The sequence below is a fragment of the Chaetodon trifascialis genome, chromosome 20 (genome assembly GCF_039877785.1).
Source record: "Chaetodon trifascialis isolate fChaTrf1 chromosome 20, fChaTrf1.hap1, whole genome shotgun sequence".
NCBI classification, from domain to species: domain Eukaryota; kingdom Metazoa; phylum Chordata; class Actinopteri; order Chaetodontiformes; family Chaetodontidae; genus Chaetodon; species Chaetodon trifascialis.
Genome location: NC_092075.1, coordinates 4,868,635 through 4,889,823, shown reverse-complemented (window position 1 = coordinate 4,889,823; position 21,189 = coordinate 4,868,635). Strand labels below are relative to the sequence as shown.

General features: G+C 44.7%; 1 protein-coding gene across 6 annotated transcripts in view; it reads left to right on the top strand.

Moving 5' to 3' along the window:
* Positions 1-21,189, top strand: part of LOC139348509 (disabled homolog 2-interacting protein-like) — a 145,878-nt gene that overhangs the window by 65,612 nt on the left and 59,077 nt on the right. For 3 of the 6 annotated variants that reach the window (XM_070988689.1, XM_070988692.1, XM_070988690.1), the window contains 2 exons: positions 5,880-5,992; positions 12,971-13,089. In XM_070988689.1, coding sequence (XP_070844790.1) covers positions 5,880-5,992; positions 12,971-13,089 — 232 coding nt within the window. Of the gene's footprint in view, positions 1-5,879; positions 6,002-12,970; positions 13,090-21,189 lie in introns of all 6 variants that reach the window. The other 3 variants (XM_070988691.1, XM_070988693.1, XM_070988696.1) reach the window with 1 other exon arrangement.

Genomic DNA, 21,189 nt, shown 5'->3' with positions numbered 1-21,189 from the left:
AATGTTGGCTGAAATAAATGTTGGCGGTTGCAGGTAATGTTGATTCCATGAGTCCAAGTTGGTGACAGACCAAAGCTGAACTTGGCTGTAGTCGAGTTAAAGATCATGTGTGAGGGAAGAAGCTCCTCTCTGTAACACCACTGTTATGGATCACCTCAATTTTTTCATATAAATATTTAGAATTTACAGTAATAGATGTCATATTTTTATGGCTAAAGTAATGCTGCCTCTTGGTGGGGATCCCAGTACCTCACAAATCAGTATAATTGACCAACTGCTATAACAAATCAGCTGTTATCAGCCGCGTTTTGGCCGTGTATCATGTGTGGCTCGTAGACGATTGGCCATGCATCGGTGGCAAAAAAACATGACTCTTGCATCATGACTCCAGCTGAGTATCTTTAACCGGCCACCAGTCGACCAAAGCAGTGACAAAACAAAAGTCGTAAAGCATGTTTGTGCCTGTGTCAGTTAGCTTGTGTTGAAATAAGGTTGCAGCCAGACTGAACGCAGCATTTACTGCACAGAAACAACATCAAGAATGTACATGTAAATGTAATCGCATGTGTGATGCGTGACACTCGCAGCTGCTATCGTCTGAACTTGCTTGCAACAACCTTTGTGAGTTCCCTCTTTCATCAGAGCCGCTCCGCACGAACAGCTCCTCGAATGATAAAAGATCATGAAGGACGTCACTCCAGGCGAAAGACCAATGTGTGCTCACAAAGTCAGCTGTCATTATTATTACATCAGCACTTTGGGGAAGCACACCAAAAATAAGTCATATTTTCAGTCCTGTTTTTCCCATGCAATGATTAACTAGATGCTATCAGCTGCCGTTCTGTCTTCTAACAGTTTCTGTGACACATTACCACCTGCCTGCCCAGCGTGCTGGTTCCCTGCACCCTCAACGCGCTAACATTCATCCTGTTTGTCTCACCTTACCAGCAACGTCCAAGACATTCAAGAACGCTGAAAATCAAAGCTAGTTTTCCAAAGCAGGAGAGGCTTTTCCTCCTCCACCTTCATCTGCAGAGAGATTGCAAGCTGGGATATCCTGTGTTGTGAGGTCGGAAGGGAAGGTTAGCTGGCGCTGGTCACTGGATGGAGCTCGCCTGGTTGGGAAACGCGAAGGAAATATGCAGTCTGACCTATATAACTGGATGTTAATGGGAGAAAGGAAGTAAGGAAGGAAGGTAGCATTAAGTATGAATGAGTGAAACATAGATGGATAGATAGAATGATAACTAGATGGATGGATGGCTATTGTCACTACATGTGCCTTTATATTTGTGTGGATTAATAAGATAAACTAGCTTAAATAGTGAGCATAAGAGGTGCAAGGTGGTGTGTGTTGGTGATGTGACTCTTCGTCACTCAGGCTAGCTGTTAAACCATCTGCAGTATTTCGCTTCATGCTCAGCTGACAGACACTGGAGTGGCATCAGTCGTCTTGTGTAATTCTTGACAAGAAAGTGAATATTTTCCCTCTAAGAGTCAGTCACTCATTTTGTTTAATGGTCAGAAAGTGATCCCTTCACTCCAAGGCTGCACTGCCCCTACAGTATCTCTGTCAACCAGACTGACACACACACATACACACACACACACACACACACACACACACACACACACACACACACACACACACAAAATGCAGGTGGCTATCATCTCGTCTGTGCAGCTTTTGGCACCCCAGGGCTCTCACCGGCACTTTCAGGGTCCCATTAACCAAGTGTGAGGAGGCCCGGAGGGGGTGGAATCAAGTCAGAGAGATGGCTCGATAGTGTTTGTAGGAAAAATGGTGATGGAGGAGGGAGAGAAAGTGGCTTTGGAAAGGATAGAGAATAAAAGGAAGATAGGCACAACGAGGAGGTAACGACAGATGAGATTTCAATTTGATTTGACGTAAGAGATGAAGATGTGATGATACAGTGAAAAATTCAGAGATGGAGGTTTGAATAGAGCACACGGAGGGAAGAAAGTGGACCGGTTAAGGCAAAATGGCAATTATATGATCATGATAAGGAAGAGAAGGGGGGCTTAAGGAAAAAAAGAAAATGATATTCAGCAGATAAATTGGAAAGAAGGTCAGCGTAATAAATAGTTGGCTTTAAGGCCTGCAGACTCGGTGGTTCACAGGCACCTGATCTTCAGACGGTAGCTGTTATCTGTGAGCCATCTGACCCTAGATAGTCCCCAAAACACACACCTTCATATATCAAAATATCTTTATCAACAACAGCTCGACAGACGGGAAGCGGTGACAATCTGAAAGCAGCCACCACATATAGTACAAAGCAGCTCTTTGATCATTCACTTCAGCTGGGAATTTGTGTTTTAATTGAAGTTTTATTGAGCGCAAATGTCTGTTTACCGTTCGCTGTTGGTTAGGGGTTTGGAGTCAGACGCAGAAGCGAGGGGAATTTTCCATGCATTCGTAGAGATACACTACACGCAGTTAGTGAAAACATGTGGAAGCACACACGGCAATTAGTTCACAACTAAATGATGTGTGTTTGTATGCAGGGGCGCGTGTGGCAGCCAGCTGTGCACATGTGGGGAGATTTCCGTGAAGAAAATAAGAGGACTAGAGGGGTAAACCCAGCGAAGTCGAGCGCAGCAGAAATTCACACCGCTAATTTAATTCTACGTTCATGATTACTTTATTAGCCTTTTCTGCCCGTGGATGATTTTCAGATTTAAAAGGATTAAATACACTTGGCAACAGATATTTGAATGCCACCATTTTTGTTTGCAACATGAAGAAAGATAAGTAGTTTTTTTTCCAATGATCTAGTAGTGTACCCGTTTTAATTAAATGTTGCACCATGATTGGAGCAGGTTTGTATGTGCCCACCTCCCCACACATTCATTCATATCATATTTCATTTCTGGTATTCCTAGACGTCCATTGTGGCATTTTATCCAGAGCTGCCACTCAGACAAGTTGCTCAGACCAATTGTTGGATAGAGATGCACCGATCCGCTTTTATCCCCTCCGATACCGATATCTGAGGTTTAGTAATCGGCTGATACCGATCCGATACCGATACAGAAAAACAGCGCTGAATTGCCTAACAAAAGGTATTTCTCATTGTGTGGAAAAGACTGGGATCATTCTTTTGTGCATCAGACTTGACATTTCTTTCCTATTTTTTAAACGGGGACGGGGGTCTGATCTCATAAATGACACATAAATTCGTACAAATAAAATATTTGTTTAATTCAGCTTTTCTTAGTGCAGGTGTGTGTGTGTGTGTGTGTGTGTGTGTGTGTGTGTGTGTGTGTGTGTGTGTGTGTGTGTGTGTGTGTGTGTGTGTGTGTGTGCACGCATGCGCGGTGTGGTTGTGTTTGTTTAAAACTTGACGTTTTGCCACTGCCCCTCGGAACATTTACTGCGCAGGTATTGCAAGTAGCCATCGAGTTCGTAGGCTGACGTAGTTTGAAAAAGTTCCAGATAGCCGATCCTTTCACAGCGCCTACAGCATAGTTAGACTGAATAGATCAGCCCCTACGTATTGGGCCCATTGTCACCGATACCCGATCTAGAATTTTCTTCAATATTGGGACCATACTGATACCAATATTGGATCGGCGCATCCCTAGTGTTGGACAGTCTTAGTGTTTGCCAAGTCCAGACTAAGATGTTGTGATGAGCCCGTTTCCTGCATGAAACAGCTGTTTGACCTCTGCATTGAAATAAATCGTCACATTCAGAGACCTGAAATGTTGCATTTTGGCTTGACCTGTACTTTGCTTATGAAGACTCGGACCCTCAAGGCCTTTGTGTGACAGACCACCTCCTGAGTGCGCTGATAAAGGGATGGTAAATGAGGCTCCTGCAGGTGTCTTCTCTCTGACTGCACATTTCTCACCTCTGGAATACAAAAAGCAGGACAGTCTAGACGTACCTCTGCAATACACGGACCAATCTAGTTTGAAATCACATCCACCTGACCTCCGCGGGGCAATGAACGGCTGCTCAGAGGATCCAGACGGTTCCGGTTTTCAATCGTGGAGATTTGATTTAGCAACAGAGGACGTCTGCTCTGTGTCAGAGCGTGTTGTGTTTGTCTGCTGTTTGTTGTTGCCGACTGCGTTTATGTTAATGTTTGGCTGGGAATTATGTGGGTTGGGATGGGAGCCAGCGCTCCGCACAGCGGGAAGTTCTATTCCTCCATTCGTTCTTCAATTATGCCGCGCGCTAATTCAGTCAACCGGCCTGTTAAACAGCAGACAGCTAATTTAGCACAGCTCAGCCTGACAAGCTAATAGAAGGGATAGCGCTGACAGACGCGACAAACTCCAAGTGTGTGTACTAATGTGTGTGTCTTATTAGAGATGCTCTATATGTAAATATCATATTAGGCGCAAATACTTTTGGCCCAAAATTTGGTCCGTCCAATTTCTGGTCATATTACAGTATTCCATGACTGCATATTCACCCCCCTCTCTTTGTTTAGCTGCATATTCTAGAGTGAAGCATTTGCATTTGGTGTCAATTTAGGTATTGTTATGTCATTTATTGACCAACTCTAATTACATTTTGATGTTACAATTAGTTTTAAGTATTACATTAAGAAAACAGATGGAGATATGAATAACCATTAGACCCCCCCCCCCCCCCAAAAAAAAAACAAAAACCTAAAAGCAGAGGTCTGATGAAGAATTATGTCCATTTGTGTCAAGGTTGGTAAAGACTGTACTAAGTGCTCGCAGGTCACAAATCATATTTTTTTGTCCAGGAGACACCGTATTAATTAATAAGGCTTACCCACAAGGTTTGATATCTTTAAGTGCCGAGAGTCAAGAGATGTCGCATCCCAAATCTGAAGACGATTACATCAGCAGTCAGCGGGGAGTTCCCAATAAAATGGAAAACACTCCTAAGACATATTATGTACTTATATACATAAACTGCAGTGTAGTGTGTGTGTGTATGTATGTGAGAGAGAGGGAGGAGGAGGAGGAGGAGGATTTGCTTCATAATGCAGTTTCATCCTTATTAGAGTCACACTGCCACGCACACTTAACACTAATTTCATTAGTTTCCAGTGTTGCAGACAGTCGTGGTTCTCATTTAAATAATCCAGCACGGTCTCAGTGACACATCGACCCTGTGTGTTACGAAAGATCAGATCAGTATATCTGACCTCGTTATATATGTTTTCTGTTTAATGTCAGAATGTCCTACAGCTTTTGCACAGAACAGAGCGGTCGAGGAAATGCTGAGAGTTTGTTCTGTACCTACGAGCTAGCAGTTACCAGGGACGGATATCTGACATCTGTGGAGACACGCATGCTCAACATCACTCACATTCCTCTCGGACATGTCCAGATCTGCCGCTTCCACACACATGCACAGTCTTTGCCTCCAGAGCTCTTTCACCACTCTTTCATACTGATCTGAGAGTGTGCTGCACTGTGTGTCCAAGATAGATTAAGGAATTAGATAGACGCTCAAAAGACAGCAGATACAGATAAGCTCAGTGAACAGGGAAAGGATGAGGAGATCGGGGATGGAAAGCAGCAGGCTTGTACTGCCTGAACACACTCATCGATACATTCATGGAGGATGGGTGACATAATGCAGCCTGGTGCTAGCATGATGCACCCGTAATCGTTTGCCTTTGATCTGTAGTGCGCAAACACATGTTGGATGCTTTAAACAATCAAGGCCAAGGTTTGGGTTTGTCATGGTTTAATGTTTTACCCACATGAAAACTAAATTAAACTTCATTAAACTTCATTAAACTGCAGTTGAAGCCCTTTTGGTACCTCAAACTCCACAGCCTCATTTCCAACACATGGGTTCACTTCACAATTCACAATTTACAGACCAATTTCCCATTTTAAAGATCTGTCTCTGCTTACAGAGTCTCCTCCAGAGAGGACGGGACGCCGACGCAGCATGCCAGGCAGCTCCTCGGACAAGACCACACCCACCATGGAGGCTACGTCCGCTGCTGCTACGCCTTTCCGAGTCACCGTGAGTACTGTGAGTTTGTTTTTCATGTATCGTCTTCTCTATTTGTGTTACTCTCCGCCTTTGTCTTCATTGTTTTTTGCCTTGGGGGGCTCTGAGTGGTGGATCAGTGTCTTCAGAGGGCTGGTCTGGTGTCCAGATGGACCCATGCCAGTCTGAAACTCATTTACTTCAAATGTTGGAACAGGGCCTTTGATGTTTGCCATCTACACATCACACATCTACATGTCGGGTTTACATTCAGCACACCATCCTCTGGTGCCTTCTCACATCCTGTGTGATTTTTCATTGCATTTCACAGAATGATTTTAACACGCTTCACGCAAGCCGACACGCGCGCTCCCACACCTGCGCACGCACGGCTCAGCCACTCACTCGCTCATAATCAAACTCTCTTCCCGCCTGTCAAACATACTGGCAGAGCAGTCTTTGTCTGTCATGTCGCTCTAATTCAAATCCAGTATGCTTTCCATCATGTTTAATTCAATAGATAAACAGCCAGTTAATGAAGCAAAAAATTCTGCTATGAGTCATCAATTTAAAGCTAATTGGCAATTAGCGGCGCATATTTCCATTAATAAATAATGAGTGGGGAGATGACAACCTGGAGGTGAACTGTAAACACTAGATGTTAGGACAGCAGGGCCACGAGCACTCAGCACTCTCATAAACAACCCTCCAACTTCATGTTGACTTTCAGCCTCCGTAAAGGCGTAGCAGGCACGCTAATGGGCTAAGATAAGGGCGAAAACACAATATATTCCCTCTGAAAATAGAAAACATGTATTCATTTCATTCATTCTCTCTTTTTTTGATTTCCTTTTATCACCATTAGCCTTTGTCAGCGCTCAGATTCGCCAGGAGGTCGTGTTTAGTCTTGACAAAAAGCAAACCGGGATGCCTCTGAGGCTTAGTAAAAGCCCACAGTAAATAAAGAAACAAATAGGCTAGACCCACTAGTGTTGGACCACCTGCAGAGCGAGAATTAGCTGTTTCATAAACTTTATTTTAGGAGCTGCACGTTAAACTACCACAGTGCCTAACTCTCATCTGTTCGTATAAAACAGTGGAAATGGTGTTTTCAGTGTTGTCACCTGCTGTATGTTTTTTTCTGTGTTGCTGACAGATTTTTCCTCTTTAGACTCCTTTTTAAAACGACAGAATCTGAATTGAGTCGCTGGCAACTGAATCAGGGAGTGGATATAGAGAGGTATAAAAAAGAAAAGGAGAATAAAAAGCTTGCAGGAGACAGATAAGGTCAGATAGAGGGGCTAAATATTGATTAAGTGTCTCTTAAGAAGCTCCTTGTACTCTCCAGGGAGGAGAGGGAGAAGACGAGCACTGCAGCAAAGTCGGCCTGTCTCTGTCACGTGACCACTTTACTTACTTCTGTGGGCTTATTGCTAAGCAGCAGCGTCTTCTCGCACAAAGGAAGCTTCCCAAAACATTGTTTGACCCTCTCCTGCACTTTTCCTCACACTGCCCCCTTCTGGGCTTTAATGGTAGCACAGCCAACTGAGATTCCTGCTTTTGGCTCAACTTTTGATGGATGCAAACCAGGAAACGAAAGAGATTCGACTATAATTTTGCAGATAGATCACATATTGCTAATTGAAATGGGCACACATACAGTTGAGGAAGACAAAGCAGATACATGGATGGATGCATACAGGCATGGTGACGCACGCTCGTAGGAACACAAACGAGAAGACTTGCAGGCAGGAGGTCTTATCCTCCTTCTCTCTCATCTCCACCACTTTTAGCAACGACAAACCACCCCTTACTTTTCTCCCTCCAGTGAAAAGAGTTGTGGTGACATCTAAAGTATCCCTCCTAGGCCTTGAGCTAAATCTGTCAAAATGTTTTTCTCTCAATGTCTGCACACACAAATGGATGCTGCGCACACACGCACACACACACACACACACACACACACACACACACACACACACACACACACACACGCACGCACGTCCTCCATCCTCCGAGCACTTCTCAGAAACAATTTCTCACCAGTAGGCATGAGAGAAAAATAAAATCTCTCTAAAGCCTAATCTTCCACAGCCAGTTCCAAAATGCTAGAAGATTGTCCACCTTAAATATAAAAAGTTACAACTCTGCCGTTTTTTTCTTCGTCAGCACTTGTTTAAAAAGCAGATACACAAACCTTATCTAAGTCTGTCACGTCCATGCCCCGCTGATTGCACTCGCTGACTGGATTGATTCTCAATTGTGACTTAGCTCCTTATCCAATCTCTCTCTGACTCCGTCCTCCGTGCCTCCCCTCTCCTCTCAGATAATAGCGGGGGGTCTAATTGGACAGGTATGTCTCTTGTTTTCACCAGGCTGTGCTAGAGGGGGACAAGAGAGGTTGATGTGGAAGCAGGGAACACCCTGCTGATTGTCCAGGCACTGATTCTATCAGCCCCCATTAGGGAAGCCTGGAATTGCCAAGCCAAGGGAATAGAATTAACTTGTTGCAAACATTTGCTTTAATTTCATGAAAAACAACAACAACAAAAAAACACAGCAATAAAATTGAGCTGTCCTCTTAGAGCTTATTTAATGGGCTTGGACAGGCTGAGATTACAATCAAGTATGCGAGCCTGTTATGCACTCTCACACACACACACACACACACACACACTTTTGAGCATGCGCAGAGCTAAGCTAACACACATTTGCACTGTAAACAAGGTAACATAGCGAATATGGAGAAATGCATTCTTTCCACCACGTTCCCCACGGAGTGAGTGCAGAAAGCAGGGCCAGAGGGGGGGTGAAAACCAGCGCTCCTCTCCTTCGAGGATGCATGTTGAATCAGATTATTCCATCCCCTCCTTCCACTAATTAGCTGTCAACCGTGGAAATGCGGAATAATTAAAGAGCTCATTGAAATTCACGTTAACATGTGACACTGTAGTGCCCCCTGTCAGGTTGCACTGGCTGTAATAGCCTTATCATGTTTCTGTGTATAAGTAGGTGTTGGCAAAGTGAAACGTGAAGGGCCAGACAATACAGCCACGCCACTAATATTTATGAAGAGCCAAGCACAAATTAATTAATGGAGGGATCTCAGCGGTATTAATGTCGTGCGTTCAGTCATTTTTTTCATTCATGCATTGATGCTTAAAGGTATTAAACAGCCGAGCTCACGGGGAAGCTGTATTCCAGTGAGTTAATTGATGCATTTCTTTACCACACATTAGAACAATGACATGATGTGTGACATGTCATTAGGTGTCCTTTCTCATTGTTTGTTACTGTCCACATTGCTTTTAAGAACTGGTTACATACAGTAGGACATAATGGGTAGAGGTCAAACTTTGTACATAGTGTTATCAGGAGGTATCAGGCATCAGTTCCTCGACGTGGAACGACTGGAAACACGAGGGCCGATCAGAATAAAACACAGGGAGGACCAAACTTAACTCTGCCATATTTGACCAGCTCTTGTTTCGCTTAATTCTCCCTGCATCCGATGCTCTGCTCTGCTGAGCCCTGATCCGCCGGCGACCTTGTCACTCTTTCGCCGCACTTCTCTCCTCACTTTTCCCCTCATTTACTTTCATTCTGTTGCTTTTTCTGTCAACTCATGCTCTGCCACCTCCACACTGTGCTCCACTTTTTCCATTTATCCTGCACCTACAGCTCATCCCTGGCTGGCTGGCCTCTCGCTGCCATTTTCTCCATTTTTTGACCAGTCCCACCAATTTCTGTCCTCTCTCTTTTATAACCGTTGTCTCAGTCATCTCATACGAGCAGGTGCTGAAGGTAATTTAATGCTGTCTGGTGTTAATATAGGCATCAGTCATCCACGCTGACTGATTGTAAGTGTGAAAATATGCCGTTCATATCTTCTGACTGTTAACCTGCGGAGCCTCTCTGCACGAGCTTTGAGATGCTGACTGAATTGCAGCGTTTCTTAAAGTTTCAGACTGCTGCGGAGAGGCTGAAAGGCAGAACACGAAAGAGATGAAACAAAATAATCAGAGTAATTATAGGTTTGTGTATCTGTCTGGCTTTCCTTTCTTTCCCGCTCGATTCTCTTTCTCCCTGCGTTCTTCAGAGTCCGTCCATCAGGGGAAGGAAGAAAAGTGCAAACAGAGCAAGCAGCTGGAGATCAATCCACACCGCCTACAGGGATAGGTTTCTATTCACTGACTTGGGGAGAAAAAGAAGCATTTTAATTTGTCAGCTGTGAATATGCCAACAGCAGCGGGCACGCACGCTCCCGAGGGGATACAGGGAAGAGGCATGGATTTACTATGAATTTGGAGGTGATTGTGAATGATATCCAGATGACGAAAGGTGTCTCAGTGTTTGGGCACATGTGGCGTGGGCGTCATCGATTTTCTCCCGCGCTGCCATCTTTGCCTCGTCATGTCTCTGAAGGAGCCGATCTTAGACGCTGAATACAGTCGAAGAAAACAGCATTCACCCTGCGCAGTCTGACTCATGTTTGTCATTGTGTAGAATGGTGCTTGTGTTCATCTAGCCGCATGCCCACACACTCGCATACACATATGGAGGAGATGGCGTATTTACGCGGCAAGTACTTAAGAGGGGGAGTTTGATTCAGAAAGCAACACTGTTGTGAGCCGCGAGTGCCGCGCTCTTAGCGACAGCGGTGACTCAGCCCTGTTCATTTCGCTAATAGCCCCTGAGCATTTCGCTGGTAGCAGGTCACAGCAGTGAGCCATTTGCTGCCCACTTCCTATAGGTATACCATGTCAGATTACACACATAACCACAAAGGCTGATCACTGATGAGTACGCAGACAACAGGGGGCAATTAGACAGATCTTTTGGAAGAAATTGTATCTACAGAAGGAGCGGTCCTCTTCACGGAGTTGATCATATTGCACCGCTATGTTTTACAGCAGAACAGAAAGGACAAATCAAACACTGGCTCTAAAAAGCACCCTCCACATCCTTCATACAATCACAAAGTGGTGAACCTCGCTCCATCTTCGCTTGTGAACGACTGAGCCTTTCCAGGATGCCCCTTTCATACCCAATTATGATACTATCACCTGTTACCAATGAGCCTGTTTACCTGTGGAATGATCCAAACAGGTGTTTTTGGAGCCTCCCACATCTTTCCCAGTCTGTGGAACATGTTGCTGCATCAGATTCAGAATACGCAGCCAACAACCAAATTTTTGCCTCTACACTGCATCCCAACTCTGGGGTTGCCCAGAGCCCTGAAATTTGGCAGGGGCGCAGACAGAATGATGTGCAACCGATCGAGAGGATTGAAACGCACGAGAAGATGTCATATTTTTCATTACTGACCCTTGAAAATGAAAAAAAAAAAAAGCAAAATGTGTGGGCCCCAGGCAGCTCCCCAGTGTATACACATATGAAATATAACCTATTTTCCTGCTAAAAACACAGTGTTTAATGGATCATGTGCCAAATTTCATCAGAATGGGAGATATGGCATGAATGGCAGCCAAGGTTGTAATTTGTTGCCATTTTGAGATGCCAAGCTGGCATCGTGGACTGATTCCTAGGACCGTGAAAGTTTGTGTGAAGAAGGATGTTCCTTCCATGTTGTCTTGGTGTTTAAATTGAAGACATGAGGCTTATTGTGCCTCATCGACTGCTCATGCATGGACCTATATTGAGCATTGAAGGAACAAACTGAAACTTAACGTGGAGTGTATTCAATTTTGTCAGGTTTGTGGCATGAACACACTAACTGCTTCTGCTTAAAATAAGTGTAGCGAGGAATTTGGACTGTTTTTGGACATGTATGCACACACTAATGAAGCAGGGACACTCCCATGATCGGCATGGCCTGAAACATACCGACATTAGCGAGTCTTTGTTCCTAACCCCAAAGTGTTTTACCGATGACAGGTGTTGTTCATCCTGATGCTGTGGCTCCTCTGTGATCAGCTGTCTGGAAGTCACTCTCTAATTACCCCGATTCCGTTGTTGCCAGGGGCCACCTATTCACACAGTAGGTGGTAATTACACAGGTGTGTTAATGGCCTGACTGGGACGGAGGGAGGGAATTTTGCTGCGTGTCTTCTGTCACATTTGTGCACGTATGTGAGGTCCAGGCGCTGTGGGCTGTTTCTCTGAGGTTAAATGAGTTTTATATAATTGTCTCTTATGTAGCCTATGAATCAGCTGTTTGTATGATTGGACTAAAAAGCTACAGCTCAGCCTGAACAGGTTTAGTGCCTTTTCCTGCACGCTGGCTCGCTTAAGTCTTCTTCGTGCTGCCCTCTGAAGTCGCTCCATCAAGTCTCCCATACTCCCTTTGTATTCAAAGTCCCTCGTCTTCATCCTCGTCTTCATCCTCTCCTTCTTGATCTCCTTCCCTGCAGTGAAATAAAAAAAAGCAGGGAAAAAAAGATGATTTTTTTTTTAATTTTGTCTCGCAAAACTTGCAACAGCCTGCCGTTCCTGCGCCACATCTCATCCGTTCACATCCTCTCGCTCTTAATGCCAGCCAGCAGTTGCCATGGAGACGGCGAGGTGCTTGGGGGAGTGTGATTGCAGATGTTAGAAGAAGTAAACACACAGACTCAGACAAAGAGAAGAACGGGAAAACTAATAAAGGGGTGCATCCACTGAATTAGCATGCGGCGCCGAATTCGTTGCAAGCGCTGACATAATTGCTGCTGTGACAAACAATCTGTGATCTTTGCACACATATTACCAGCCGGCTAATCACGTCTGTGCTCTTTCAGACTGTCTGTGAACGTGTTGGTAGTTTTGTGCCTCTTTGTGTTCAGGGAATGTTTCTTATGTTTGACCTTGTCCTCATTTTCCCGCCTCAGACTCTTATAAGGAGGATATATACTCATTTACCGCCACAGAGTTTAAGACATGGATCATAAATGTCGACATATATATATTCTGTCCCGGCGCCAGGTTGAGCTTAATGATTGACATCCCAGAGACTCGCCTCACAAACGAGCAGTGATACTGCTTTATTGACCATCCATGTCTCTCTGTCAGGGCTTCCTGAGTCGACGGCTGAAGGGCTCGATAAAACGCACCAAGAGTCAACCCAAACTCGACCGCAACTCCAGCTTCAGACACATCCTGCCCGGCTTCAGGAGCGTCGACAATGACAGGTAGGTGTTTGTTCATGGCGGCGATGCTGGCGTGTGTTTGTGTATGCTGGATTTGTTCATACGGCTGTTCTGTCCTGGCGTCTCGCTCAGCCTGATGGCTGGGTGTTCAGGTCACTGTTGACGTTTTTGTGTTGGGTTGTCAGAGTGTTGTGAAAGCCAGTGAATCCCGAGTCTTCAATCTGTCACTTCGAATACGTCCCGCTCTTTGTCACTGTAATGCGTGCTGATGAATCCGCTGTCCACTGTTGTGTCATGCCACGGCACGTTTAGTTTTCATCTCATGTCTTCGCAAAAGGTTGCACTTGCACTGAAATTTGATTTATTTCGCCTTTTCTCGCCATTATGGCTGTGCAGTAGAAACCATGTGGACTGTGATTGCAATAGAACATTTTCTTGAAAATTAGAAGTTTCATTTTAGTGTGTTGAAGAGTATTAACAGCCTATCACATCACAGAAACCAAGCTATTTCTAACCAACCACATGGATGGTCTTTAAGAAACAGGCACAGTGGGGTTGGTTGAGTTAGCTAAACGCACCACATGCTATCGTGCTGGTCTTGGCACAGAAAGCACCACCAACCAAGAAGAGTTGCTGCAGCTCAACAAAGAAAGAAGACATCAGTGCACGCAGATACTTTGACTCCTCAGGAGCCGAGACGGCACAAGGCTACATAAAGTACAACCTCCAACAGACAGGTGACGTAAGCTGTTAGCCGGGTGCAAAACCTGTGCCTGGAAAGTTCATCACCTGGAGCATCACCAGCTAATAAAGCGTGCAGAGTGCAGACACAGCAACAAACCATTATACTGCCCCTACTGTGCTTTCCACCTTAGACACATTACACACGCTGCTGGTTTTTTAATAGCAAAAGACAGTAAGTACCGCCGATGAATGTAACTGACCGAAGATATGAGCTCACGTGAGCCAACCTTTCACGCTTTACGATGCAAGTTTTAAGAGTTTTGTATCATTTATTTATGGGATCAGTGGGTTTCCTGTTTGCAGCTCATACAGCTATTGTTCATTTTGCAGGTTCTGAACATACTGCAGAGGGATTTTAAGCCTCAGAGAGTCTTTGAGGGGAGAAACAGTGACTTAGTTTAAATCATGATGTATTGATGGAAACTGATGAAAAAATGGCCTCACGGAATAAATCGTACAGTTCTATTTTAAGAGCACTACCCATGTGATAGCGTTTCGCTCCAGGCTGTGATAATTGCCAGTTTCTCATAACTTTCCTCCCAATTTCCTTGGGATCGCAGCCACTTTGCAAGCGTTTGACCTCACCTAACGATGTCAATTAGGATTCCAGACCAGGCCGTGTTGACCTGCCGTTGCACTCCCTTCTCACTCTGGATTTTTTGATGGTCCTTCCACGCATGCATGAGTAACAGCTATAATTCCCAGCACCTATCTCTGCTGCGTCTGGAAAAAAGCCAAGGTGTCCATCTGTGGAGTTTAATTAACGGGGGTGCTGCTTTTGAAGCAATGTTCTACGGCTTTGGGTTTCAAAACTTGGAGCCGAATTCCTGCCACTCTTCATACTTTTAATGAGGCATTAACATCACTGTCAAACTATCACAAGGGAACACTAGCGATTGTTCAGTGTGGAACATGGTGAACTATTCCTCTGGTGCAGCCAGACAAATTGAGCTCATACCTCCTATTCTTTGTCCCGCTGTCTTTTCTCATTCTCTCTGCTACTTCCACCCATTCCTTTTTAGCGTCTATCTTTCTAACCTCGCTCCCTTTTATCCATTTCAAACTCATCACTCTCCAATTTCATCCTTGTCGCACCCCCTTTTTCTCTATTTCTCAAACAGTAGCGACGTTTCCTAACCTATCAGCATTTATGTGTTTCCCTCTGATAAAGCGCTCGGTGAAGAAGGCAAATATCAGACAGGAAATTGGAATGGCCAGGAGGTGTCTTATCTCACCCGTTTTAACACGGAAACACACACACACTACATACACCTCACATGCAAATGCACACATTTACTCTTTTATAATGACAAAGCTCCATATGCTTACCCTCATGTAGCAGGAAAGGACAGAAGTCTTTCACCCTTCAAGGATGTTACACAGGCAAGGGGTGGATTGAGTAGCACTTGTATGCGTGTGTGCTTTGGCGTTTTTGTGAGAAAAAGGGAGAAAGCATGAAAAAGAGTAATGTGCTGTGAGAGGAGTCAGTGACACTCCCCGTCAGCCTGGGAGCAGCCTCCCCACAGGGCAGAAAACACTGCAGAAGACGACAGGCTCGGGGACTGGCAGAAGAGGGAAGGGAGATGATGAGACGCGAGGGGGGAGGAGGTGGGAGGGGGAATCCTATTCCCCGAAAACTCCCTGGTGTGCAGATGTGCAGGGTTAAATGTGAGAGATGCAGCGCATGCAGGGAACATTTAATATTCACTGTACATCTCTAACGCTTTATTTAGCATACACTGGCCGTTATACTATGTGCTGTATTCCCCTCATTATTTTCACAGTAAACATAGTATATTCTATAACATTTCACAGATGTGTATTTGCACATGTTTTTATTATGAATATTTGAGAGCGAGCACACAGGATCGTACAGCCACAAACACACACACAGTTTCGTGTGTGTGTGTGTGTGTGTGTGTGTGTGCGCAAGCCGTGATGACATTGTTAGGCCTTGTAGCCTGAGGCGGTCTCAGGAGAGTGACCTGCAGATGAGGAGCAGCTGGACTTCTAAAATGAAATATTCATCTGTGTTAATCAGAGGCAGGACACTCGCTGAACAGTCCTATCTTTAGCCGAGCAGAAGCGCAACAACGTGTGGGCGCGCACAGCGACGCCGCGCACACAAACAAGCGATTGGATCATTGTGCTCATATTTACACGTAATTACACTGAACCCATCTTTAAAATGTAATCAGGTTATTTTTCCGCAGCGTGTTCAGATGTGTTGTGTCATGTAGAGATCATGACATTGTCGCTTTCACTGTGGCAAATCACAGTAAGTCATGTTTCATTTTTCTATTTGCTGATTTTAGGTCACAGACTCTGCATCACGCAGTTACTTCCTCTTACTGAAACAGTATGTCATGTGTTGTTCTTCGCTGCTCTGATCTGTTTCATTTGTATCTCAGAGACCATCTGACCCTGCCCGCCTCTGTCCCCTGATCTGATCGACACTGACCTTGCTTGAACCCTGTACACACACTGATGAGTATCATAGCTGTTGCAGCGTGCCGGCTTTGAGATTCTTTAGCGACAGCAGAGCGCCTCGGTTAGACAGCGCAGCATATGGCGGGGTTTATTTCACCCTGTTCTCTCAATAAGGACATAAAGGATATTATTTTAGGATTAGATTTGTATAGAGGACATAGTTTTGGTGCCGCACTAGCTGCACTTTAAGTGTTGCAGCATACCAATAGAAGCATTAACAATTCAGGATTTAAAATGTTTTAAAAAACACTTGAAAAAGTCTAAGGTGCAAGGACGCTCAGTCACACCTTTATTAAATAAACGCAATAGTGTTTTGTTGATGCACACTGAACTGAATGATCTTCTCTACAGATCTAATAAAGGCAAAAAGACCTCCCTGAAAAACATGAACACTATCCAGGTTTCCTTCCCTCCTTCCTCTCCATGCTGCTGCTTTCCTCCCCGTTGCATCATGCCAGATGTTGCTGGTCATGGTCACTTACGTACTGTTTGACTCAATAAGCACACATGCGAGCAGTGCTTTAGTGTGTGTGTGTGTGTGTGTGTGTGTGTGTGTGTGTGTGTGTGTGTGTGTGTGTGTGTGTGTGTGTGTGTGTGTGTGTGTGTGTGTGTGTGTGTGTGTGTGTGTGTGTGTGTGTTGGATCTTCATTGGCAGCGCTGTTCTGCTGCCAGGCTCTGCCACACCTCGCCCTCTTCATAAACACATGTTTGCATGCACACACCCACATTTAAGTGCTCCCGTGTCTCTCCGCAGCTCCCCTGACTAATTGTAGTTATGTGTTTGTGATCCTCTGTCTGTAATCGCGTATCTGCGCGTGTGTGTTTGGGTAATTGCAGCTCTCAGCACTGTGGGCACCAGTGACTCATGAGTTTTTATGGAAAGACTGCTTCTATAACACAGCAGGAAGGCTTTTCTTGCCGTCACTCACAGCTCTGAATATCAGCAGATGGATAAAATGGCTGAAGTGATTTATTACATCCGTATTCCTCCTCCTGCTTCTGTCGCCTGTCTCGCTCAGCATATGGTTTAATTACGTTATAGAATGGCACACTGTATGCAGAGCGGTGTTATAGATGCATGCTGGGAGAGAGGTATAGAAAGTGGATGGATGCAATTAAACGTACAGAAGACGCAACAAAGACATAACACCAGCATAAAGCACAGGGGAAGTGGATAAAGAAGACTTGTTAGACTGTAACACAGTGTCAGTGTTACCACTTATTTCATCTCACCTTTTATTTATTAACTATAAATTTTACCTCCTTACTGTACATGATAGTGTAAATGATGTCCATGGCGAGATGGCATTCTGAGATGATGGGAGCCTCTTCCTGCAACCATTGCTGTCTTATAAAAATACATACATAAACTCATTATTAGGGATAGTATTGATTTGAAGGTTGGGTGTTTATGTTGCTTTGATTGACAGAATTTCAGTGACCATATAAGGTAGTGAAGCAGCGGTGTCAGTGTGCGTGTTTTAAGAAGCTTTAGCCTGTAACCCCGAATGGCTGCCTGTAACAGGATTCAAGAGCCCTTCATACAACCCCCCTCCCTGTCGTTTTGCATAAAGACGCACCAGTGGGCACCATGGTAATAGTTGCAGGTGGGGGTATCGGACGGTGCGTGTGTGTGTGGGGAAGGTAGAAAGAGAGCAGCGTGGTGAGGGAGTGAGAGACATCCACCCATAAATCCAATAAAGTGATGCCATTTAGAGTTATTAAATTCTGTAAACATTCCCCAGGTGGTTCCACTGTAATATCCAACCTTTTTCTATTGCTCCCTCCCTCCTTCCCAACATCCCACCTCCCTCCACATCTCACTCTCTTACTGACTGACATTCACTTTTTGCTCTTCCAGCATCTACTAAGCCTTCATGTTTTACACCCCAGCCTCTTTTCCCATTTGACTTCCTCCCCTCGCTCTTGCATCCATTTCCCCTTCCCCTCCCATCGTTTGTCGCTTCGGTCCTCTCCTATCGGCTGTTGTTTGGAGCTGCGGTTCACTGGTGGATTTCAGCTTCATTAAACCCAAACCGGCGCTCACAGACCTGTCCCTGGATCCCCTTCTCTGCTCTTCTTCTTTTCGAGCCACTGCACCAACACCCTCCTCCTCCTCGTCTTTCCTCTTGTTCATGTTTGTCATCATTTGCTTACTCCCAGCCCTCTTATCTCTTCTCATTTTTGGGAATAAAATCTCTCCTTTGCCAACTCATCACTTCAGTCATTCCATCAGTCCCACTCCTCTCATGCTGAAGATCACATGCTTGTTGAGCACATGTGCATACAACACAGTCACACACACACACACACACACACACACACACACACACACACACACACACACACACACACACACACACACACACACACTCTCTTTTTCTTTCATATTTCAGTGACAGAAGTGATGCATTGTGCATCGATTCGTTCTGGCTTAACTCGTTCATATAATTCATTCGCTGCATGATCTTCTCAAATGTTGATTTTATTGCTGGTGATTACTGCGCTCACAGTGAGGCTGCGGGCCTGCGCGCTGCCCAGAGAAGTACTTCCCTTAGTAGTGACAATAATCAAATGCCCAGTTACAGATTTTTTGCCAATCTGAAGAAAAACAACAGCAGTGCTCTCATTATGTTCATTGCAGCAGCTTAATTAGCCAGAGGAGGAGTGCATCCCTCTCCTCCTCTCTTTGGCGTCCTACCCCTCTCGCCACCTCATTTGCGATGCATCAGCATGATTTGGTGGAGATGAAACAGAGCTCTCAGGGTAATAATGTGTTATACAGAACAGGTTTCACCTACCACTGTGCATGATTAAGCTCTATCCCGTGCAGAGTAGGATGGATTCAATGAACCCATCAATAGCATCTCGAAACTTTAATGCCTCTAATTTGGTGATGCTTAGCAGGCTTCGTGGCATTATCTCTTTCCATTTGAGATTATAATGAGGATTTTATTAATGTACGAGTAATGCTGTGTTGTTTTGGTGCTGAGGTGGAGGTGGGTGTTTTTGAAAAGGTTGATTTGTCCTGTTTTCATAAACCGAGTGCTCTTCAGTTGGTTCAAGGATAGAGATGGCTTTTCAGTTATGAAGCTCTAGCTTTAGTAGCCAGGCTAAATGTGCCTGTTTTTCTGTTTCAGTGTTCTTTCAGAGTCAAACAGAAGCAGTTTTGTAATTTGATACCAAGGGAAGACCCTCTGTTACCCAAAGTAGCTTAATTACATAAACTAAGGTGAACTCTTCTGAATGAGACTGGCTTCGATTTCTGCTCATGCTCTCTTAGACGAAGACCATCAGCACCAACTTGCTGAAAATCATCCCCTCAAACACCCAGGAAGGAGACGCTTGTGAGCGTTTTTCAGATGAAAACCTCTGTATAAGTCCAGAAACTTGATGAGTGTTCTCAATCTGTCTAAAAGATTCAAATCAGTGACTTTAAAGTGGACACCTACCACAGCAGAGAGCAGCTTATTTATGCGATTATGTGCTGAAATAAAGTCTTGTTTGTACAGAAAACTGAACATTAAGCGCAAGTTGTACCCTCCTTTGTACAAACCTTTTCACAGTCAGCTGTAAGCTCAGTTCCTCAAACGGATTCAAGAAAGCTTTTCAAGTAAAGGTCCCATTATGATAAGCTCATGAACAATTAGATCTCATATTACCTTGGTTCCACTTCTCAGCTCGGCACTGTTTCATGTGATTGACTTCTTTGAAGCGAAGTCTGCGTCCCTCATCCCTATAGCTAAGGCACAGAATGTGTGAGATTTACATTGAACCAAATGAGTGTGGTCTTAGTTCAGTGTATTCCCGGGAACTGTGCTGTATATTTCTTCTCTGATCACTTCACCATCTGCATAATTTGTTGCAGAATCATCCCCAGAGCGATCCTAGCGGTGTTGACACCTGCCCAGCTGGTAGGTTTTTGGTGGGTCGGTTGATGTTTAACCCTGCTGGGTCTTCTGTGAGGCCGGGCGAGCATGGCCAAGGGTCTCCTCTCTTTCATTCTCTCCCCGGGTAATGAGCTGTAATGGATAGGGCCTCGGGCGTGACAGGAATACTGAGGGCCCCATCAAAGCAGTGCCCGGCGCATCCCTTTAAACGACTGCTTGGCACGCATGCAAACACTCATTTACTCATTCATTCCTCTCTTCATCTACTCCTGTGGTGGAGTTTTCAGTTATTTATCATGCACCAATATCACACATATAACTTTGTTCCCTACTTGATGCATCATGTCTAAATTTAGGGTTTACACATTGCAACCTCCACTTTTCAGCTGAAGTAATTCGTGCACAAATTGAAAAATCCCCCCAAAAAACTTTTTGGCCAGAGAAAACTCTTTTTTGATAGGACGTCCAGTAAGTTCTATATATTGACTAACCACACACACGCAGGCAGACACATAAAAGAGTTCAGTGGCACTGTCAGTCCAGATGGTGCTCAGCGGCTCTTATAGACCCACTGAATTATCATAGTGATGACGCTGGATGGTTTTTCACCACTTTCACTTCACTAACAGGCCTCTCTGCCACTTTACTGCTCACTGCGCCTTTCACTCATTTTTGTAGTATGTGCGTGTGTGTGTGTGCGTGCGTGTGGACATGTGTTACATAACACAGTCACATTATGGGGACTTGTCTTCTTTATGGGAACAAAACGCAAGTCCCCATAATGTAAATCATTAAATTTTAGGGCAGTTAGACTCGGGTTAAGGTTAGCGTACTGTGGGATGAACTTTATCCAAACTGGCTTATCATTACAGTTAAGTGATGTAATGAACCTTAGTGCCGCGGCAGTATTCATACGGACAAAAACGAAGCTGCTGATGAAGACTCACAGTGTGGGAGAGCAGATATGATTCAGTGCAGAGGTGGTGATGTCAGGCACTTCTCAGACATACTTCAGCCT